The sequence below is a fragment of the Tenrec ecaudatus genome, chromosome 1, assembly GCF_050624435.1.
Source record: "Tenrec ecaudatus isolate mTenEca1 chromosome 1, mTenEca1.hap1, whole genome shotgun sequence".
Lineage (NCBI taxonomy): Eukaryota > Metazoa > Chordata > Mammalia > Afrosoricida > Tenrecidae > Tenrec > Tenrec ecaudatus.
The window spans coordinates 107478715-107503099 of NC_134530.1; the positions used below are offsets into that span (position 1 = coordinate 107478715).

Consider the following 24385-nt stretch of genomic DNA (forward strand, 5'->3'; position numbering starts at 1 on the left):
ACTGCAGAACGGTACCTTTTAAGGGAATTTCAAGTCCCTTGCGATATCTTAAGAACATACCATGTATACTCATTTACAAGCAGAGTTTTTCAGCACATTTTAATGCAGTTTTGTGTTAAAATTAGGTGCCTCGGCTGATATTTGGGTTGGTGTATACTCGAGTATATACAGTAATATATGTAGGAGAGTAGTGAGCAATGAAGCTATGGAGGTGGGCAGGGGATAAATCTTGAAGGTCCTTGTTTGTACGTTCACATTAAAGGGGGCCACTAAGGACTTAATGAAGTCATTATCAGATTTCTATATTTGAAGAAGACACTGAAATGTTCACTGGTACAAATGAAATACTTTAGCTATTTGTGTGTGTGTGTTCCCTTATGTATGGGATTTCTTTAAGGCACTGAATCATTCTCAAAGGGAAAACCAGGACTCTTTTCCAGTCTATTACTGATTGCACACATTCTATTGCAGAAAATAAGGGAAGCTATCAAGTGGGATCTCCTACCACTAGAGAGACATTATTTTATTTTTTTGGTCAGTAGCCAGATAGAGCATTTAGAAATACTGAAGGAGTTTGGCAGCGAGAGGAAATACCGAAGCCTATCATTTTTAGTCAAATGTTAAGAAGATCTAGAGTTGATGCTCCAGGACAGCGGTTCTCAACCTACGGGTCGCGACCTCTTTGGGGGTCTAACGACCCTTTCACAGGGGTCGCCCAATTCATAACCATAGCAAAATTACAGTTATGAAGTAGAATGAGATTAGTTTTATGGAACTGTATTTATTAATGGGTAGCAGCATTAGGAAGACTGATAACCAGTGCTCTACGACTTTGTTCTGTTTGTTTCTGAAAGAATCCTTATGATCAGAGGATGACCTCCCTGACGGCTTATTTTGGGGGAGTGACAAGAATTACATGCTTAATTTGTATCATCAGACATGTAAATACATAGAGCACAAATTGCAGAACATATGAGAAATTTGTCCTAATCATTTATGTCCAAATACATGAATCTGATAATGACTTCATATATTACGGAGTCATAATCAATTTCAAATTGTTTAATAATGCTACAGAGCTAAGTCTGTCTGATACCATGCTTATATATGCCGGTCAAAATAGATCGAAAGATGAAAGTGATAACTTCTGGGGTCCCAGCCACAGGAGATTCCGATGGTATTCTTTTGCCTCTTTTGTTTTCAAATGATGTCTTAACTTGGTTTTCTGAACTTCTTTGGCCCATACATACCTCTTATGGAATTTTTAAAAAGGCATCATTCTGCTAAGAAAAAGGTTCACTGTTCCAAAAAATGTAGTGTTAGGATGCTAGATTTCTGTCCCTACTTGTTCCCTTAGCCACATGTTTTTGTGTCATGTACAGAGTAAAACTAACTGTACTTAGGGGCCCCATTAAAATCTCTCAAACTGCACACCTAATCTTGCCCTTTTATTTCCCTGCTCCACTTTGGAGTAATCCAGTCACTGTTTTCTTCTCCAAAAAAATGTAGAAAATGGATGTGACTCATTTAGAATGTGTGTTGTCCCCTTTTCCTTTCTTTTTATTGCTCAGTGTATATTGGCAGCTGCATCTCCCAGTTAGGAATCACAGTTGTTATGTTCCCCAATCATGGTGTAGAAGAAGTTTTGATAAATAGGGAAGGCCAGAGACAACTGTTGTGGAAATCTTTTGGGTACATCTTATAGTGCCGACTCTTTTGGCACATATGGTATTCATTCCATGTAGGCAACCTGTGTGTGTCAACTTACCGGGAACCAGTCCGTGCCCCTTTTGTTGTTTCAGCGAATTTCATTGTTATTCTTTTAAATATTAAAGCACCTTGTGAAAAAATACAATATTTCAGTTTTGTTCGTTCTTTTGTTTCCAAAATTATGTTGTTTCGTCTTTTGCCTTTGATCTTTGCTTGTCTCTCAAACTGCACTTTAACTTTTAAAATAATCAGAATAGAATGTTCAGTAGTATGGATAGAGTGCTAGTCATGTAAGATCCACAGAGAGCAGCAGTCATTTTCTGGTGCCCTGATTATTTAAACAGATTATAGCAGACTCTGTTTGGTTTGTCCTGTCAGCAGCCGGAGCTTTTCCATTTTTAATAAAACCATGGAAAGCCAAGGTTCCAAGATACAATTAAACTAGGGAAAATTATCTGGAGACTAGCTGCTGACATAGAAGTCAGGTGACATTGAGACATTTGGCAGGCTCCCTTGTCTTGCTGGTGTTATAAAATCCTCAGTGGACAGCCTGCATTTTGAAAGAAGAGTGGCATCCTTGGAATCTCCACTAGCATCTGCTGAGGTGAAAATAGCCGGGACGCCGTCTAGATGGCAGAAGATAGAATGTGCCTAGGGATGGCAAAAAATGAGACGCGTGGAAAACCTAGTTGGAAATAGATCCAGAACTGAAGTGACTTTTGGTTTCTTTCTTTCTTTCTTTTTTAACGTTTCAGGTCCATTTTGCTTTGGAAAAACCTTTAGTATGTGAATTAAGGGACTGTAAAAGGAGGAAGAAGCCTTGGATCTAGTCAGATTCTTGGCCCCAAATACATAACTGTTTAGTTAAAAGTAAACATAGTGTCAGTGCTCTTCCAAAGAACATAGTTTATGTCTCTGTTGGGCGACTGAAACAGGTTAAGGGTAAAATAAAATTGTTTTTTAATTTTTAAATGAATATATTTAGAAGACTAGGAAAAAGAAAAGTTAGTTCCTACTGAACTGGTATGATAATTCATGACTCCTTAAGGTTTTTGTTAAAATTTCAATTACCCATTTTTGTGAAATACTTTCTTTTAACCACTTAAAAAGTTAACCCTGCCTCACTGAAGGGGCTGAAGCTACATATTTTAGGTTTACAAGATGGTATAAGTTCATTGACTTAGGGGCTAAGTATTTGAGATAAAAAAGTCACGGATTCTGACAAGAAGTTAGTCCTATTATAGACAAAGTACATCTCATATACTTTAAAATAGAGAACAAGTTTCCTTTAGTTTACGTGAACACGTATTAAAAGTTTGTCTTGTTTATGCTCTCTGGAGAATAAGAAGGTCCACAGCTGGAGGAGGAAAGCACATGAGAGATTCTGTCTACTCATTTGCTCAGTCCATCTGGCTGACAAATTATATATTCATGCTGTATTTAAATAAAAATATATTGTTTATTAAATGGCATATGCATATCATTTAAATGGCATTGTCTTGTTAGAACCATCGAGTTGGCTCCAATTCATAGCGACCCTAGAATGAAACACCGCCCGGTCCTACGCCATCCTCACAGTTGTTCTATTGGCGCCCATGTTACAGCCATTGTGTCAACCCATCTGGTCAAGGGTTGCCTTCCTCTCTTTCACTGTCCTTTTCCAAGGACTAGTCTCAGGTGATCACCTGTCCAAAGTCTGCGAGATGAAGACTTGGCCAATGACCATTCTGGTTGTACTGTTTGGCTGTTCTTTTGGAAATCTGTACTCAATAGTCTTCACCAACACCATAGTTCAAATGCATCGGTTCTTCCTCAGCCTTCCGTATTTGGTGTCCAACTCTCTCGTGCATGTGAGGCAATTGAAAATACCCTGGCTTGGGTCAGGCTCGTCTTAGTCCTCAGAGTGAGTCACCTCCTGACTTTTCAACACTTTAAAGAGGTCTTGTGGAACACATTTGCCCAGTGCAGTGTGTCATCTGATCTTTTGACAGGTGCTTTGATGAGCATTGATTGTGGATCCAAGCAACATGAAATCCTTGAAAATGTCAATCTTTTCTCCATTTATCATGAGATTCCCTATTGGTCCAGTAGTGAGGATTTTTGTTTTCTTTACATTGAGTTGTGATCCATACTGAAGTCTGCAATTAATAGTTGATATTTGTTTAATACTTACTTTCCATATATGAGTATTAACTTATTTAATCCTCAGATCCCCACACAACTCTATTAGGTAGATTCTGTTCCCACTTCACAAATGAAAAGTCAGAAGCACCTGGAAGATAAGAAACTTGGCCACAGTTCCAAAGCTCGTAGGTAGCAGAATCATAGTTTATTCAAGCTCTCTGCTGCCAGAGACCATGATTTTAATGTGCTTGCTGTGCTATTTTATAGAGAAACAGCCAGTGTTCAGAGAAGGAAGGCGCTATTTGGCTTACGTAATTTTTGGAGGCTGCTTGCAGTGGATAGTATTTTGAGGATTAAAAGAAATATATTGGTTGCCTGGGTAGCATGAGGTAAGGGAACAAAGGAAACACATTTATAGGTTGTAGGAGTCTGGAGGAATCAAAGGCTTGAGTAGAAAATGTGTGTAGCAATAATAACAATAACAGCACTATTTATTCGGCACTTACACACCAAATATTTTGTCTCCACTGGTCTCTTTTATTTAACCCTGTCAAAAGGCTCCCTATCAGTAAAGCGTTTGGCTTACAAAATATTGTGAGGCTGTTGTGCCCTGACCTGTAGGGTCACGATGACTTGGAAACAGTTTGGCATCACATAACCAAAACATAGAAAGAGGAAGTATAGTGAATTGGAGCCAGTGGTTCTTGTAGTAATTAATGAAAGACAGCTTCAACTTTTTCTTCTTTTACCGTGCTGTTCCCTGTTGGTCCAATTTTGAGGATTTTTGGTTTCTTTACATTGAGTTGTGATCCATACCGAGAGATTATTAAAAGTTTTGAAAGTCTGAGGCATCTTTGAAGAAATTTATTTTGAAATGAAATTATTATGGAATAAAATATCCGTTGTTCATAGTTAGGCTATTCCTGTCTAACACGGATGTTACAGGAAATAGAGTTACCTGTTAAAGCACATGGCAGAATACTTGGGCACATAGTAGTCATTTAGGAAATCTGAACTAATCTGAGTCCTTCACAGAATTTTACATGAAAGCTCTTTGCATGATAGCTAAGGTACAGGAGAGGAATGCTCTTAACAGTGCTGCCCAATAGAAATATAATGCAAGCCATAAATGCACTTTTAAATTCTGTAATCTCCTGGTATGGCTGTTCTCTGGGGTTTATCTGTCCTGGATTCCCTGTGTTTCCAGCTCTTATCTGTGTACATGCTCTGGTCTAGCAGGATTTGTAAGATAGAATTGGGGTTACAATGGTGGGGGTAAGGAAGCATTAAAGAACTAGAGGGAAGTTGAATGTTTCATCGCTGCTATACTGCACCCTGACTGGCTTATCTCCTCCCTGCAACCCTTCTGTAAGGGGATGTCCAGTTGCTTCCAGATGGGCTTTGGGTCTCTACTCCGCACTCGCTCTCATTGACAGTGATATGATTTTTTGTCCTGGGTCTTTGATGCCTGATATCTGATCCTAAGGACACCTCAGAATCACACAGGCTGGTGTGCTTCTTCCATGTGGGCTTTGTTGCTTCTCAGCTAGATGGCTGCTTGTTTATCTTAAAGCTTTTAAGACCCCAGACACTGGATATTTTGATAGCCAACGACCACCAGCTTTCTTCACCACATTTGCTTATGCACCACTTTGTCTTCAGTGATTGTGTTGGGAAGGTGAGCATCATGGAATGCCAGGTTAATAGAACAAAGTGTTCTTGCATTGAGAGAGTACTTGAGTAGAGGCCCAATGTCCATCTGCTACCTTAATACTAAACCTATAAATATATGTACATAAATCTATTTCCTCATTGTCACATATAAATATATTTACATATGTACATGCCTGTATTTAGACCTCTATAAATGCCCTTTGTGTCCTAGTTCTTTCCTCTATTTCCTTTTACTTTCCTCTTATCCCATTATCATGTTCAGCCTTCATTTGGGTTTCAGGAATTCCTCTTGGTTACATTGCCCTTGATCAAGCCCTACCAGGTCTCTCACATCCTCCTTGCCATTGGTTTTAGATCACTTTTTGTTCCCTTATTCCAGGGTTTGTTAATGCCCGCTTCCTTTCCTCCACCTGTCCCTCTCCCATGTACCCCTGGAATTGTTGGTCCTGTTGTTTTCTCCTCCAGATTGTTTATTCTGCCTATTTTATCTAGATAGACATGCAGAGATAATAATATGCACAAACAATGGACAGAGCAAAAGAAGGCAACAACAGAAAACCAGTGACAAAAAAAAGGAAAGCCTGTAGATAGTTCAAGGTCTTTTTGTTGACCTTTAGGAGTGTTTTCCTGTTGAGTCTGACTCATGGGGTGCCACATCTTGGGCCCAAAGTCTATTTTTAGTATTCCCTGGGGACTTCATTGCTCTGTTCTCTTGCTGTTCTGTTGCACGTCCTTAGCGTTTCACCTGAGTGTGGTGTGGTCAGATCAGCCACAGTTCCCATACTGTGTTTCCAGGGTTGTCCCTCATAGCACTATGTGTCAATGAGGGATGTTGTGTCTCATAGTGGGGCCGGCCCTGTGGTCCTCTCTGTGCATTTGTTGCTCTGAGCAGGGATATTGTCCTCAAGGCTTGGTAGGCCAGGATGTGCTCCACTCTCCCTCCCTCTTCCTTTGCTCCTGTGTGCTTTGATCAGACATGCCCCTCTCCTGAACTGTAGGTTCAGTGCTGCCCTCTGAAGTGAATTCTTCTGCGGGGAAGGGGAGCTGCTGGGCTAACTCTTAATGGGAATAGAAAACCTCACCTTTCTCCCATGAAGTGGCTGGTGGTTTTGATCTGCTATCTTTGAGATTGCAGTGTAACTTGTAACCACTATACCACTAGGCCTCCTCCTGACAGTGCCACTAGGCCTCCTTAAATTTTTTTTTGGCCTCAAATTTTATAATACACTAGGGCTCCTCCTGACAATGCCACTAGGCCTCCTTAAATTTTTTTTGGCCTCAAATTTTATAATAGTCATATTTTAAAAAGTTAAAAGGAATTTCTGAGGATGGTTCTGATTTAATGATGATAATAAAAGTGTTATCACATTAAAATAAGTATTATGTACTCTCTATTAGCCAGGTATAAGCTAATATATATTATCTCATTTGATTCTCACAGTAACCTTTTGAAGTAAGTATTAATATTTTTCTATTTTCAATATTCTGGGCTGAAAATATTAATTTTACCAATTTATTTTTACTTAATATTAATACTTACCTCAAAGAGCTATCATGATAAAAAAAAGAGAAGAAGCTACCATGAGTATATTTTATTACCCCTACCTAAATATTCCCACTTAGTATTCTAAAAAAAATTAAATAACAAAGAAAACTTTCAACTAGGAGGACAAAGCTTTGTGAGTAATATACATATGCTTCATATTTCATTGTTGCTACTTCTGTTGGTAAGGAGCGTGGTGGTTATCTGGAAGGTCAGCAATTCCAAACTTCCATCCACTCCACGGGAGGGAACAGCTTTCTACTCCCATCAACAGTTATAGCGTCAGAAACTCACAAGTGCAGTTCTACCCTGTCTTACAGTTGGCATCAACTTGATTGCAGTCAGTTTTTTGGTTTATTTCTATTATTGATAGTAATATTCCCTTACAGGGTACAGATACATTTTTAATTTTCTTTTACATCTATTCCTCTGTTATCAACTATCTTATTCGACATTTCATATTTACAGCAATAGTAAGAATTCTGCAGTTTCACACACAGATGTTGTCAGGCAGTAAGGAATGCCAAGTTGTAAGTTAAGAGTAATGTTGGCTAGGTTACCACACTAACCTCTCCACTAGAGAGAGGACAGTCTGTTTCCTCAAGACCTTAGCGTTCTGAAACCTATGTATGCTTGCTGTGAGTCAGAGTTAGCATGGTGGAAGTGGGTTCGGTTCTTGGTTCAGGTGGTGTAGTGCAACATGACTCTTCTACCCATTGTCTGTAATTCACACCAAGTGACTGAGAGGAAACACGCAGGCAAAGATGCATGGGCCACTAATGAGGTACTTGGTCAGTTTTCCCATCCTGCTTGGTATAAAATGAACCATTGCAGAAGAACAGGGAGTCTCATGACCATTAAGAAAGAAGCGTCAAATAGTGAAGTATGTCTTTGGATCCCAAGATCCCCATGTAGAGAGGTGGCTTTGGCACTGGCAGCACCACTAAGACCATGAGACAGAATGGTGGGCTTCTCGGCCCATGGGACAAGTAAAGATGAGTGCCTACCTTCTTCAGACTGGATGCCCTCTTGTCATGTATCAGTACAAACAGAGTTTTGTTTGACTTGAGTGAGCAGGCCAGCAGCCACGAGGCCAGGCGGCTAAGAGGCCAAAGACCAGAGAGAGGTGTGCAGCTGGCTTGACTGAGAAGAAACACAGTGAACAAAGCAACTTCATCATTAGCATTTCTGATTCTTTTTAACTGTTAACTTCCCTACGGAATCTCATAATCACGAGTATTGCATTATCTCCGAGTTCTCTGGCTATTGCAACAGGTGGTTGAACCTGGCCGAGAAGTAGAGTGTCATAAGAGGAGCAGTTGGTGTCAGAACAGGGTAACAAAGGTGGAAAGGCAGAGACGTGCCTGATCTCCCGCACAGAAATTGGCCCTGGGCTGGAGCAGAGTTTCTTTCTCCTCCCTGGTGTAGCCAGAGGTCAGACATGGCCTCTGTTTAATTCTTTTTTTTAAAAAAAATAATACTTTTATCGACATATCTTAATCATTCCAATATATCCCTTACCTTCCCATACAGTTCTGTTGTCCCGTCCCATCGGGTATGTATCATTCTTACACATGTTGCTAGTAGTTGTTAGAGGTCATTGAGTTGGTTCTGACCCATACGTCCTATGCGAGACAGAATGAAACAGCGCCTGGCCCTGCGCCATCTTCATGTGCTCCTTGGTCTGAGCCCATCGTTGCAGTCACTGTCAATGCACCTTCTTAAGGACGTAGCTCTTGTTCACAGCCCCTCCACTTACCAAGCAGGATGTCCTTTTCGAAGGATGGATCTCTCCTGACAACATGGAAGATGGAGTCTCACTATACTTGCATCTAAGGATATCTAAGCAGCACATTGGCTGTGCTTCATCCAAAACAGATTGGTATGTCTTTTGGGCATTCCATGGTACTTTTTAAAATTAATAAGTCATTATATTACGGGTTCTTATAACAATCTATACATCAATTGTGTCAAACACATTTGTACTAATGTTGTCATCATTTTCAAAACATTTTCCTTCTGTTTGAGTCCTTGGCATCAGCTCCTCTTTTTCCCACCCTCACTCTCCCATCTTCCCACCCTTGTGAACCCTTGATAAATTTAAAATTATTATTGTTTTCATACCTTACTCTGCCTGCTGTCTCCTTTTGCCCATGTTTCTGTTGTTTGTCCCCCTGGGGCAGGGGAGGGGAGGAGGGGTTAATACATTGATCATTGTAGTCGGCTCCCCATCTCTCCCCCTTCTTTCCCCACTTTCCCTCTACCCTCATGGTATCACTTCTCCATTACTGTTCCTAAGGAGTTTATCTGTCCTGGATTCGATGTGTCTAGAGCTCTTCTTTGTACATGCTCCCATCTAGCCAGATCTTTAGAACTAGGATCATGCTAGTGGGGGCTGGGGAGGGGAAGCATTAAAGAACTAGAGGAATGTTGTGTGTTCTGTTGGTGCTGTGCTCCACCCTGACTACCTTGTTCTTTCCTCCTGACCCTTCTGTGAGGGAATGTCCATTTATCTACAGATGGGCTTTAGGTCTCCATTCAGACCCCCATCATTTGCATTGATACATTTGTTTGCTTTGGGTCTTCTGGTGCACGTGTCCACACTTCCTGATCACACAGACTGGTATGCTTCCATGTGGGCTTTGTTGCTTTCCTGCTACACAGCCACTTGTTTAACTTCAAGCCTTAAAGACCCCAGATGCTCTATCTTTTAATAGCCAGGCACCGTCAGTTTTCTTACCCACATTTGCTTATGCAGGTCCACGGTACTTTTAATTTTCTTCGCTAACACCACAATTCAAACTCATTTGATTTGTACATGCATAGGAAACTTCAATTGAAAATACCGTGGCTTGGGTCAGGCTCACCTTAGTCTTCAAGTAACCTCCCTTTTGTTAACACTCTAAAGAAGTTAACAATGCAAATCATTGATTGATCTCTTGATGGCTGCTTCCATTTTCTCTGTATCGTGATGTTACCTATTGATCCAGTTATATGAATTTTTATTTTCCTTGCATGGAGTTATATTCTGTACTGAAGGGTACATTCCTTGATCGTCATCAGCAAGTGGCTGCAGATTCTCACATTCAGCAAACAAAGTTGTGCTATCTGTATGTTGCAGGTTATTAATAAGCCTTCCTCCAATCCTGATGCTGTATTCTTCTTCTTCTAGTCTAGCTTCTCTGATTATTTGCTCTGTATGCAGATTGAATAAGTGTGGTGAAGGATAAGACCCGGTGCATACCTTTCTTGATTTTAAACCACACAGTATTCCCTCGTCCTATTCACACAACTGCCTCTAGCTCCATGTACAAGTTTAGCAGGAGCACAGTGTTCTGGAATTCCCATACTCTCAAGGCTATCTATAGTTTGTTATGATCTACACAGTAGATGCCTTGGCATAGTCAATAAAAAACAAGTAAAAAAAAAAGCAACAACAAGTAAACATTCTCTACTTTGAGCCAAGGCCCATGTGACATCACCAATGTTATTCTTTGTTCCACGTCCTCTTGTGAACCCTGCCTGCACCTCGGGCAGCTCCCTGTCCATGCACTGCTGCACCCATTGTTGGATGATCTTCAGCAACATTCCTCTTGCATGTGATATCAATATTCTTTAGTTTGAGCCTTCTGTTGGTCACCCTTTTTTGGAATTGGGTACAGATAGGGATCTCTTCCAGTCAGTTGACCTAGTAGTTGTCTTCCAAATTTCATGGCTTAGACCAGTAAGTATTTCCAGGGCTTCATCATGTGTTGAAATATTTTGATTGGCATTCCACCAGTGTCTGGAGCCCTGTTTCTGACGAATGCTTTCAGTGCCGCTTGAACGTCTTCCTCAGTTCAGTTGGTTCTTGCTCACATGTTACCTTCTGAAATGGGGGAATGCCAGCTAATTGTTTTGGCACCGTGACTGTGTTCTTGCCATCTTTCCTTGATGCTGTGTGCATCATTCAGTTTGTTGCCCACAAAATCTTTGAAGATTGCAACTAGAACTTTGTTTTTTTTTCCCTCCAGTTCTTTCAGTCGATGATATGCTGCAGGTTTTTGCACATTTCTTTCTTTTGTTGCATTTTCATTATAATGTTTGGCTTTGTCTTCTCAAGTTGCCTTTTGATACTTTATGTCCAGCTCTTTGACTTGCTCACTCCTCCCATTTGCATGAACTACTTCACAATAAGAGCAAGGTTCAGATTCTCTTCCAGCCCCCTCTTTGATCCTTTCTTCCATTCTCTTTAATGATCTTTTGTTTTCTTCATGTGTGATGTTCTCAATGTTCTCCCACAGCTCCCCACGTCTTCTGTCCTTAGTGCTCAGCGCAGCAATAGTTCTACTTGAGATGTTCTCAGAATTCAGTTGGCACAGACCCAAGTTTGTATTTTGGTTCTAGTACACTTGTTTTCATTTTTTCAGCTTCCACCTGGACTTGCCAATGAGCAATTGATGGTCTGTTCCAGTCAGCCCCTTCCCTGGTTTTAGCTGCAGGTAGTGAGCATCTCTATCATGTTTTGCCACAGATATAGTTAGTTTGATTTCTGTGTATTCCATCTGGAGAAATTTAAGTGGATATTGGCTTTTTGTATGGTTGAAAAAAGATATTTGCTATGAAAAAGTTGTTGGTCTTGCAAAATTCTATCATGCCATCTGCAGGTTCACCAAGACCCTATTTTCCAACTACTGTTTCTTCCTCTTCCAACTTTTACATTCCAATCACCAGTAATTATCAATGCATCTTGATTGCTTGTTTGATCAATTTTTGACCAAAATCATTGGTAGAAATCTTCAATTTCTTCTTCATTAACTTTTGTGGTTCGTACATAAATTTGAATAATAATTGTACTGATTGGCTTTCCTTGAAGGTGGATAGCTATAATCTAATCACAGGCAGCATTGTTCTTAAAGATAGATCTTGAAATGTCCTTTTTGTCAAGGAATGAACCCCTTCTCTCTTACAATGTCATTCTCAATATGAGTTTCTGATTCAGAATGGCCCGTACCACTCTATTTCAGCTCACTAATGCCTAGAATATCAAACTTTATGTGTTCCAGCTCACTTTTGACGACTTCCATTTTTTCTTAGATTCATACTTTGTACATTCCAAGTTCTGCTTATTAATGGATTTTTGCAACTATTTCTTCTTGTCTTGAGTTGTGCCACCAGCAAATGAAAATCTCGAAGGCTTTACAACATTCATGTCACCATGGTGGACTCTTACCTTGAGAAAGCAGCTCCTCCTCAGTCACATTTTGAGTGCCTCTGACCCTAGGGCCCTGTCTTCTGACACTACTCTCTCTAACAGTGTTCTTCCATTCGGTAGACAATGTTTCCATTCTGTGCATAAGTTTTTCAGCATCTGCTTCCTCCAAAGTGGGCCGCTTGCTCCTTCTTGTAGTCTTTTCTCAGTCTGGAAGCTCCACTGAAACCCGATCCCTGTGGATGACCCTTCTGGTGTTTGAAATACCAGTGACATAGCTTCCAGCAGGACAGCAACACATGAGCCATTGCAGTGTGACAAACTGACAGAGAAGTGGTTGATTCTTGCCATATTTTTCTGTAACTGTCATATAAAGCAAGAAATAAAACATTGCTAAACTCCCTAAACATCTAGTTATTTCTTCCAACAAATAACCCTTCCACCCACCCCAAAACTAACCACTGGTCTGATGTTTATGCTAATTACTTTATGATTTTTCTTTATAGTTTTGCCACTCAAGTTTGTAGCTTTGATGACTGTAATTTAATTTTGGCTATTTTGAATTTTATGAGTTAAATCATACTATAAGTCTTCATTCAACATGTGTATTTTGAAATTAATCTGTGTTCTTTTACTTTGCTGTTGCTTTGCACAGCACCTGAAGGTGGCAGTGTAATGGATTAAAACTTTGTTGAGTCCTGTGCCATTTTTTGAATTGTTGGTAAGACATTTCATTGTGTGACTCGATCTCATTGAGCATTTTCTGACCACCTACTTAGCCAACCAGCTTTTGGTTTTGGTGACCCTCTGCTTTACCAGCTATGATGTCCTTTCTGATTATGTGTCCAAAATAAATGAGCCAAACTTTCACCAATCTGTTATTAATTCATTTTAATTGTATATTATTTAGCTGATTTTGAATATAACTTAGTTTATTCTTGGGTAGGTGGATACTTTTTTCCTAATTAGGAGCCATTCTGAACAGTGCTGTTATATACATTCTTGTGCATAAGCATACATTTCAGGAAACATACCTAAGGGTAAAATTGCTAAGTCATAGGGAATGCATTCTTACACTTTTGTAGATAATGTCAAGCTTTCCAAAGAAGTTTTACTAATTTCTATTTTCCACCAAATGTGAGAATTTCTATTGTTGTACATCTTTGACAAAAGAGCCCATTTTGGCTGGATGAACTATCTGGAGGAAAAACAACGGGACCGACAGTTCCAGGGGGGACTTGGGATACAGGGGGGGAGGGAAGGAAGTGGTGTTAATAAACCCAGGGACAAGGGAACAACATGGGATCCAAATTGGTGGTGTGCGGGGAGTGGCAGGCCTGGTAGGGAATGATCAAGGGTAAGGTAACATAACAAAGAGGTGTAGCTGTAACCCAGGTGGGGATGGCGCATGCTAGTGGGGCAGGAGGAAGGTCAAGGGAAATAGAGGAAAGAGCTAGGAGGCAAAGGGCATTTATAGAGGTCTAGATAACGACATGTACATGCAAATATATATATGAGGATGGGGAAATAGATCTATGTGCCTATATTTATAGGCTTAGTAATAAGGTGGCGGAAGGACCTTGGGCCTCTACTCAAACACTCCCTCAATGCATGAATACTTTCTTCTATTAAATTGGCATTTGCGATAGTTTATTGTGCCAACCTGGCCGATAAACACAAGTAGGATTAATTGAAGGCCATTCTATGATGCTCACCCTCCCGACACAACCGCTGAAGCCAAAGCGGGTGAAGAAGAAAATGTGGTGAACAAAGCTGATGGTGCCTGGCTATCAAAAGAGATAGCGTCTGGGGTCTTAAAGGCTTGAAGTTAAACATGCGGCCATCTAGCTCTGAAGCAACAAAGCCCACATGGAAGAACACACCAGCCTGTGTGATCATGTGGTTCCGAAGGGATCAATTATCAGGCATCAAAGAACAAAAAATCATATCATTGGGTGCACACCTCCATGATACGATCGCTAAAGACAAAGGGGTGCATAAGCAAATGTGGCGAAGAAAGCTGATGGTGCCTGGCTATCAAAAGAGATAGTGTCTGGGGTCTTAAAAGCTTGAAGGTTAACAAGCTGCCATCTAGCTCAGAAGCAACAAAGCCCACATGGAAGAAGCACACCAGCCTGTGCAATCATGAGGTGTCAAAAGGATCAGGTATAAGGCATCATCAAAAAAAAAATCTTACCATAGTGAATGAAGGGGAAGTGCAGAGTGGAGACCCAAAGTCCATTTGTCAGCCAATGGAGATCCCCTCCCAGAAGGGTCTAGAGGAGGAGATGAGTCAGTTAGGGTGCGACATTAGCACCGATGAAGAATATAGCTTTCCTCTAGCTCCTAAATGCTTCTTTCCCCCCTCCCCCCATGATCCGAATTCTACCTTGCAGGACTGGATAGAGCAGAGGTTGTACACTGGTGCAGATAGGAGCAGGAGCACAGGGAATCCAGGGTGGATGATACCTTCAGGACCAGGGATGTGAGGGGTGATCCTGGGAGGGTAGAGGGTGAGTGGGTTGGAAAGGGGGAACCGATTATAAGGATCTACATGTGACCTCCTCCCTGGGGACAGACAACAGAAAAGGGGTTGAAGGGAGATCCCAGATAGGGCAAGATATGACAAAAAAAAATTTATAAATTATCAAGGGCTCATGAGGGAGGGGGAAGTGGAGAGATTGGGGAAAAAAGAGGACTTGATGCAAAGGGCTTAAGTGGAGAGCAAATGCTTTGAAAATGATTAGGGCAAAGAATGTACAGATGTGCTTTATACAATTGATGTATGTATATGTATGGATTGTGATAAGAGTTGTATGAGCCCCTAATAAAATATAAAAAAAGATAAACTATAGAATAAAAACCTCTCATTCTAAAAAAATAAAAATAAATTTTAAAAAATTTTAAAAAGAATATCTTAAATTTCAAATTGGATGCATAAAAGCAGCTCATTTAGGATATTGTCCCAAATTTTGATCCTTATTTTGGCCTATCTAAAATCAGATGTACTATATCTTTTTATAGTTATTAAACTCTCATTAGGAATCATAACTATCACTGAAATAAGAGGTATGGTCTGCAATTTTTGAAGATAGCATTGATGAGTAAATCTTTCCACTTCCTCTGGAGTTGAGGGAGTTTCCTGTTAGATTTTTTAAATAATGTGTAGCATGATAACTGGTTTGAGTGACATTGAATGGCTGGTTACTGTTGTGACTGTTTGACATAAAGCAGACGTAGTGGCACATGGGCAATGCCCGGAAAGTAAAGTGACGGAAAATAGATGTCTGTAGTTTACTTGGAATTTGGCAAAAGATGTATGAAGCCAAGTTTTAACTAAATTGTAATTTAAAGGCTGCCGTAAAAGTGGTTTGCTGTTGGCTAAACCAATGATACTAAAAATAGTAGTATCACCCTCTCTAAATATTTTTGCAGATAAAGCATTAAAGTTTAAAAATAGTGATTAAATTTTACAAATAATTTATTAAAGTGTGTATTATAATGTTTAAATCATATATTCACTGAGTGGAGAATTATGGGATTTTGAGGGTATGATTAGGTATCCAAAACTATCAGTTTTGTAGGTATTCATGGAGCGCAAAACAACTGTGGTTTTATTCTAGTTAAATGGAAAATTACTTTTTAGTACAGTATCTATCTTTTCCATACTAAATATATAAGTAAGCCCTGTTAAATGTCAGGTAGGTGTTGGACAGCAAACATCAAGGTACATGTCTTAAACCCACCAGTCACTATGTGGGAGAAAGATTAGACTATCTGCTCCTGTAAAGATTTACAGACTAAAAATTCTTTACAGGCTCTGAGTAGAGTTCTACTGGGTGGTATTGGATGGGTGGTCAGAGTTAGTAAAAACAAAAAAACTGTAGGAGGTCTGATAGGGCTTGATCAAGTGCAATGTAACCGAGAGGAATTACTGAAACCCAAATGAAGGCTGACCATGCTAGTGGGACAAGAGAAAAGTCAGAGGAAATAGAGGAAAGAACTAGGAGGCAAAGGGTATTTATAGAGGTTTAAATACAGGCATGTACATATGTAAATGTACATGCTGCCCAGTGGCTTCTGCAAGTTCCTAATCCACAGTGTCAAGGAACTGGAAGTGCTGCTGATGTGCAACAAATCCTACTATGCAGAGATCGCTCACCACGTTTCCTCCAAGAATCCCAAAGCCTTCGTAGAATGAGCAGCCCAACTGACCATCAGTCACCAATCCCAGCGCCAGGCTGAGCAGCAAAGAAAATGAACAGACGACCCATTTGCGAGTTTTATTTGTGCTAAATAAATGAAAAGGCGGTGTCTTTTAAAAAAAAATCATATCCTTGTGAATGAGGGGGAATGTGGAGTGGAGACCCCAAACCCATCTGTAGGCAACTCGATGTCCCCTTACAGAAGGGTCAGAGTGTGGAGACAAGCCAGTCAGGGTACATTATAGCACTGATGAAACATGCAACTTTCCTCTAGTTCTTTAATGCTTCCTCATCCCCACTATCATGACCCCAAATCTACCTTACAAATCCGGGTACACCAGAGGATGTACACTGGTACAGATCAGAGCTGGAAACACAGGGAGTCCAGGACAGATAAACCCCTCAGGGCGAATAATGAGAGTAGAGATACCAGGAGGGTAAGGGGAAAGTGGTGGAGGAAGGGGAAACCGATCACAATGATCTACATTTAAACCGGTGGACAACAGAAAAGTGGGTGGAGGGAGATATTGGTCAGTGTAAGACATGAAAAAAGAATAATCATCTATAAATTATCAAGGTTTCTGAGGGAGGGTGGGGGAAGGAGGGGAAAAACTGATGATCTGATACCAAGAGCTCAAGTAAAAGCAGATGTTTTGAGAATGATGATAGCAACAAATGTACAAATGTGCTTGACACAATAATGGATGTATGGATTGTGATGGGTTGTATGAGCCACCAATAAAATGATTTTTTAACCCACTATTTAAAAATTAAAATAATCTAACTTTAAATTTTGACATACTAGTAAATTAGTAGAAAGATGATTGTAACTTGAAAAAGTTGAAATTTTAAGAGGATCGCTTAAACATTATCAGAAGAAAATTGTTTAAATTTGGAGGCTTAATACTTAAAATATCAGATCCGGTGACACTAAAAATAAAGTAGGAAAGAGTCTTTTAAAAAACAGCTATTGACATATTTCCCACATCGTAGAATTCTGTAATGTAAACATGTCAAAAAGAGTTGTGCAGGCATTATCACAATCCGTTTTTAAGATATGTTTCTTATATGATTGGTTTTTATACTTATACCAAGTTTGACGTATTCTCTCTCAAGCGTAGCTGCACATGGTAGAAAATTGGTTCCAAACTCTTGACTTTAAATGTATTAAGTGTAATATTGAGTACTGTAAAGGTGATAAGGCTGTTTTGTAAAAAAATTTAAGTACATAGCTTTGAAAAAAAATCGGGCTTTTTTTTTTTAAGTGGGGCCATGAGCAGGTAACCCCTCATATTTTTGCCCCTTTCAGTTTTTCAAAGTAGATCATTGGGACTAACGGACTCCCATATACCTTTGTGACTTGTAATCATTCAGCTCACCCTAAGTGACTGACTAAATCACATTTTATAGTATGAATTCAAGTGATTTGAACAAGTACCACCACTTATCCACTTTCAACTAATTGCTATTTTAAACCAGCTCTAGTATTTGTTCGTTTTACCAGCAGATAATCCAATCCCAGTTTTTATATACAACTTAAGTTATTTACCTACAAACCTTTTTTCTTTTAAGAAAACATGTAGTTTTAATCCTTTTGTGAATTAAAAAGCAATGTTTGCGATATAGCACAGTCTCCCCTGCTTGACCGTGTTTCAGAATCAATTAAATAATATATTTTAAGAGTCTTTTCAGATTATGTCCCATTCATTTGTATTGCTTTCCTTTTAGATCTGGGAGTAAAGAATGAAGTAGAGATAATATCTATAGAATATGAAAGGCCTGCTTCTGAACCTTTTGCCTTTTACTTTGCAGATAAAGATACAGAGATCACCATGAAGGCGAGTTCAGATGACTTTGGCCTGAGAGACACTTTGAGCATCACATCAACTGATTCATTTGCTTCAGGTGCAGAGGTAGGACATGTGTGTTCCTAAGGAGGACTTTTTTGTTGTTGAGAATCCAATGTTAACATTATGCTGTAATTCAGTTCAGTGGCCATTTATATAGCCTTTGCCATTTGGCAAACACCAGGAATACAGAAATGCATACAAAACTGTTCAAGTTCATTGTACTTACTCTAAATTTGCTGTTTAAATTCCAAAAGTTTGGCACATTAATACAAAAAGGCTTCAAAGAGTTCACAGAAAATTCCATTCCATTTTTCCATGAACTTTTGGAAGCTCTTCTTCATACGTGAATATCCACAAGAAAGGCTGTATGTCCTAACCATACTTCAAGAATGCCTCTAGAGTAGAAATGTATGATGTTAGAGTGTGACTGCTCAAAGTAAAGTCTTCTCTGTTACAAGAAATATTTGTCAAATAGTTTGTCTTTTTGCTATATGCTAAGCACTTAAAATAAAATTAAAGAAAACCATTTTAATTAGGAAAATCCGAAAATAAATACTTTGGGAAGTTTAACAGTTTTTGATCATTTGAAAGCTTTTTCAGAATTACCAGAAAGATTTCTTGCCTGTATATTTAGACTAAGGCAATTTTTGGCATAGACTTTCCCTATGTTAAGTCAGTATTTTGTGAAAGAAGTTAGCAAGATTTTCCTATAAAGCTCTGTCGAACAGTCACTTTTTCCCCTGAAAAGTCCTTTATTTCATAACAGTTCTATTTTTTACATAAGACACTCTTTTAAAGAGTACAACTCAGTGATAGCGTTTTGCCATCATCACCTTATTGCTAATTCCAGAATAGTTTTATCACCCCAAAAAGAAACTCCATACATACCACTTCTCTATTCCCCTCCAACTCTTAGGTCCTGGCAACCACTAATCTTTTCTGTCATGACAGACGTCCTATTTGGACTTTTCGCTTATCTGGAAGCATAGCATACAATCAATCTGTGGTCTCTGACTTTTACTTAGCTTTTTTCAAAATTTTAAAAATCCCTTTAAGCTTAGGATATTGCTGCATTGCACTGTCTCAGAAGTGTTGGTGGTGCTTCTGGGTAAGGAGTGGACTGCTAACTACTCTGAGGGAGAAAGTCGAAGCTATGTGCTCGGGAGATTCGCAGCATCAGAAGCCCTGCAGTGCTGCCAGGAGCTGGAATCAGCTTTTGTTTATTTGTTTGTTTAACCCTCCCCTCTGCTAAAGAGATTTCCTGTAACAGGTGGAAATGCGAATTGTAAAGAAGTTCGTTTTTAGCTACAGAATCCATTTTTCTTAAGAATTTTAAGAATTATTACTCCTAATTGAGCTTACTATAGAAATTTTAGGATTCTCCTAAAGGGAACATTTTGTATCTTTTTATTACTGCAATTATGATATTTTTGCATGTTTTGGTGAGAGAAGAATTGTCTAGGATAAATCAAAAAGTATTTCTACTAAAGCTAAGTTCAAGACCTAGAGATCAACCCAGAATGGTGTGTTTATTGTGTTCTGAGATTGATTGATTTTTCTGGACGGATACAGGATTAACAGGGAGGCTTACCTGAAGAAAAAGGAAAAGTGGATTGGTGAGAGAAAGATCAAGAAAGGTTAACTGAGGGGTATCACAGCAATACACTTGCTCATTCTGCTAGGGTACTAAATAAGGGCGATCCTACAAGAATTTCTTTGGGAAACCTTACCTCAAAGAACATTTTAATAATATGATTTGACTCCCTCAAAGATGGCCAAACTGCCATTCTACAAGGTATAACTTAAAAAGCACAGAATTCCTTGGGGAAGGGTTAGGAAGATGAAAACACCTCTCCCAAAATCTACAGGCCTGGCTGCAGGAGGGTCAGAGCATATGGTTTCACAGTTTGATACCTCTGTCTAAGAAGTTATAATTTTGTAGTGATTGTTGATACTTGTGTTGTCTGTTACTGGGTGGAAAAGTAGCCCCACACTTAGCGATGTAATGATAAAGCATGTGGGATCTTGCTGTTGTGTGTCGAGTGTTTGGGCGGTCGGGGGTCTGTGCTGGTGGTCGGGGCCTGACGTCGTCTGTGAAGACTGAGGTAGCACTGACCCTCAGGCTTGTGTGGGGCTGGGGATGTGCTTCTAGGGTCACTGCCTGCTAACAGGAAACTCACATGGTTTCCACCACATGGACTTCTCCAGAGGAGAGCTGGCGTATCTTCCTAACAGTGTACCTGGTTTCCCCTGGGAGGGTGGGTGGTGGGGTGATTGAAGAGAGACTAACATCAAATTATTAAAGATGTATTTTCCCAACTGGAAGCCTATTTTAGGAGGGTTATTTAAATAATGAATTCACAAAAGCAAAAATAAATAATAATTTTTAGCAAAGCCAACAAATAAGATTTGTTCCCCTCTTATTACTATTTCACATACATTGTTTTATGTAGAGAGCTTAATTGTAACCTATGTGGGAGTTTCCATTTCAGATTGTTAATTTTATATACTTTAATCTAAACTACTAATCAAAGTGCCCGTCAGTTTAGCCCTTTCCCGCTCCTTGATTTCCCTTCTCCCCCCTGGACATTACCATTTTCCAATGACACTGCCATTGGCAACCATCTTCAAAAAACCCCAGGAAATAATAAATGCAGGAGAGGCTAAAGAGAGACTAGAACCCTCAGACACTGCTATTGGAACTTTAAATATGTTCAACCACTGTGGAAAATGATTTGGCCCTACCTCAAACAAAGAGGAATAGGAAATTCCATATGATCCAGTAATCCTTCTGCTAGGTATATATCCTGAAGAAGAGCCTGGCATGAATAGACGTAGGCGCACCCATGTTCATCACAGCACTGTTCCAAATAGCAAGAAGATGCATGTTACCTAAATAACATCAGTAAGAGAATGGGTTCAGAAACGCTGCTTACCCCACCCTCCACGCCCACAGAGGAATGAACAACAGAAACGTGGGTGAGGGAGACAGTGGATGACGTAAGATATGAAAATAATAATTTATAATTTATTAGAGATTTACTATCTTTAATGGGAGAGTGGGGGGAAGGGGGGTGAAAAGAGGAGCTGATACCAAGGGCTCAACCAGAAAGAAAATGTTTTGAAAAGGATGATGGCAACATATGTACACATGTGTTTAATACAATGGATGTATGGATTGTTATAAGAGCTGTAAGAGGTGTGAATGAAATTATTAATTAAAAAAGAAAGAAAGAAACGTTGCTACATACATACCATGAGAAACTATGCATCCATAAAAACATGATGAAGCCACGACATGGGAGGGCATTAGAGTGAGCGAAATTAGCCAATCACAAAGGGACAAATGTAGTATGGGACCACTGTTGTAAAGGAAAAAGAAAACAAAGACCTTCTTACCAAAAGGAACAGCCTTCGGAGCTTGACAAAGTGGGGAGGCTCAAGGAGGGAGGTCACAGCAATGGGCGAAACACACGGTTAATGGGTGTGGCTTGAGTGAAGTGGAAGATGGGATCCACCAAAAAGGTAAATTGTTTGTTTTTCATTTCTTTTGTTGTTGTTGCTAGGAATATGTATACTCAGCAAACAGACACCAATGTGATAGTTTGTACTTGTATCGTGTAGTGACAGGTTGCCCTCTTCAGATTGTGCGACCATTCCCACCCCTTTTCTGAAATAGTTTCCTCTCAGCGACATAAATCCACTCGCCACAGGGTTTCTATCTTCCCTTCTGAGATGAAGTTGTCAATTTGATCTTAGATACAGAGATCTTAAAAGAGCATAATGCTCAAGGCAAACATTTCTCACCAATTAAACTAATTTTAAGAAGACTTAGAGAATATTTATTTACAGTTTAAAGATTATCTTAGAGATTAATCTAACTTTCATCTTGCTGGGTACGTAGAATAGCAATACATGAGAATCTTACCGTAAAGTCCAGGAGAACTTGAAACTCTGTATTTACCCCTTTCTGATCAGGATTCTTCTATGAAATCTCTGAGCAAAATATTCAGTGATAATAGTCAGCACCATCCAGTTCTTGTGGTCTCACATCAAAGGAGACCATTGTTCAGAGAGCAATTTACAGCGTATCCCACAACCTCCTATTCCTGATTCGTCTCCTTCCTCAGTTGCTCCAGGTGAAGAGACCAATTTTTGTACCCAGGTGGCCACTTGTAAACATTTAAGACCCCAGGCAATATTCAACGAACTAAGAGGTAGAACAAAAGCACTGAACAAGTCCTAGATTAATCAGCCGCTTTGTTCCTTGAAACTATGACCCTAAACTTCCAGAGCAAAAAAAATTCAAATTCCATGAGGTTTTTGCTTATGCATGCATACCTCAGCAGCACTCGTTTTGTTGTTGTAAATGCACCTGTCATATACCTTTTGCCAGGTCAACGTATAGTTCTCTTCCATTGTTCCATATATCGATTGCTATGCCGGCACCAGGTTGTTTCGAAAACCACATATTGTTTTTGTTCATTTACATGAAATTCTTATAATGGGCAAATCTACAGAAGGAGAAACTTGTCGTTGGCAGGAGCTGGGAGAGGACAGGGAGGGTTGACTAAAGTTCACTGAGTTGGGTAACTTGAGAGAGTAAACTTTGTGCTATATGAATTACATCTAAATAAACGGTCATTAAAACAAAACGAAGCAAACACCACAGAGTGTCGTTTAAATGGTTCATCTGGTTCTGAGAAATCAAAGACCTCCACAAAGATTTTTTTGCTTAGCTGGCTGTGGTGTCTTTAGTTATTTTTAATGAACTGTCAGAAGACGGAAATTCCATTTGTAGAGTTGTTAGGCTAACTAGAGAAGCATGTCTGTGTTTGTTTTGCAAAGATTAACCCAAGAATCTAAATTATCGGTGTCATTAACGGTAAAACTATAGATACAAAACCTGTGTAAGAGGCTGTTTTCCAAATAAATATCTTATTTTTGTTTTTTTTTCTTCCAAATAAATATCTTTAAAAAAAAAGTTTCTTCCCCCAAATATTTTCTTCAGGAAAATAAAGCTTTATCTTCATTTTCATGATCAGTTTTCAATTTGGTCCCTGCTAATATTAAAGTAAATCATCTAGTTATGTACCCTGGAAAAGGAAAAAAAAGAAAAGCATTTTTTAGACTATCCAAATTAAGGTTATTACAACAATTTTGTGCAATTTTTCATTAATAATCATGAGTACTAATAAATTAACTCTTTATTTTATCAACTAACTCATCTAAAATTTCACATTTAAGACCATAGTAAAAAAAAAATCTATCCAACTATTTAAGAATTTACATCTGGAAGTAGTAAATGCCAAGTTATAAGGCCGGCATTGGCTGTGCTGGTTCGCTGTGTACCCACGTGCCTGGGCCGGGCTCTCGGCAGTTTGGCAGTGGAAGGGTGCGGTGAGTGGTAGAATGTGGCAGGTGTGTAATGATGCCATATGGCAGCTATGCAGCAATGTAGTCATTTTTCACTTTGTGATCTGATACGATCATCCTCCTTTTTCCCCCAAAACCGTTTTATTGGTGAACTAATACAGATATATCATTCCAGAGTTCAGTCACATCGAGCAGTATTGATTGTACCACTGCTACCACCGCCGATTTCAAAACATGCTCTTCCTTCCTGAACCCCTTGCCATCATCTCGTCTCTACCCTCACTCCACCCCACTGCACCCCCCAGGAAGCCCTGTTCTACTTACTGTCTCTTTAGGATCGTTAATCCTGGGTTTTAAATACTGAAAAACAGAAAAACTTCTAACAAAAATTCAAGAGGGTTATCCCCAATGATAAAATACATCTGAGAAAAACCCCAATCTGAAAAAGAAACAAAAACCCAAAGCCACAGAAAATGTTGTAAACCAGATCAGGCCCAATGTGCATTAGAGGAAGGAATCAACTCACAAGGTTTTAACCATTCAAGTCAGGTTTATCCTTTTGATAACCTATCTTTCCAATACTCTGTGTGGTAACTAGTTTCTTCTCCTCCCTCTTAGGTTAGCGGGAAATCATCAAACAGCCTCCTTTTTTTAAAAGTCATTTTATTGGGGGCTCTTACCGCTCTTATAACATTCTACTATCAATTGTATC

At 39.4% G+C, this 24385-nt stretch overlaps 1 protein-coding gene across 3 annotated transcripts in view; it reads left to right on the forward strand.

Moving 5' to 3' along the window:
* MIGA1 (mitoguardin 1) overlaps positions 1-24385 on the forward strand; it is an 89578-nt gene that overhangs the window by 47208 nt on the left and 17985 nt on the right. For all 3 annotated transcript variants that reach the window (XM_075557450.1, XM_075557461.1, XM_075557459.1), the window contains one exon: positions 18260-18360. In XM_075557450.1, the coding sequence (XP_075413565.1) occupies positions 18260-18360 (101 nt within the window). The remainder of the gene's footprint in view (positions 1-18259; positions 18361-24385) is intronic.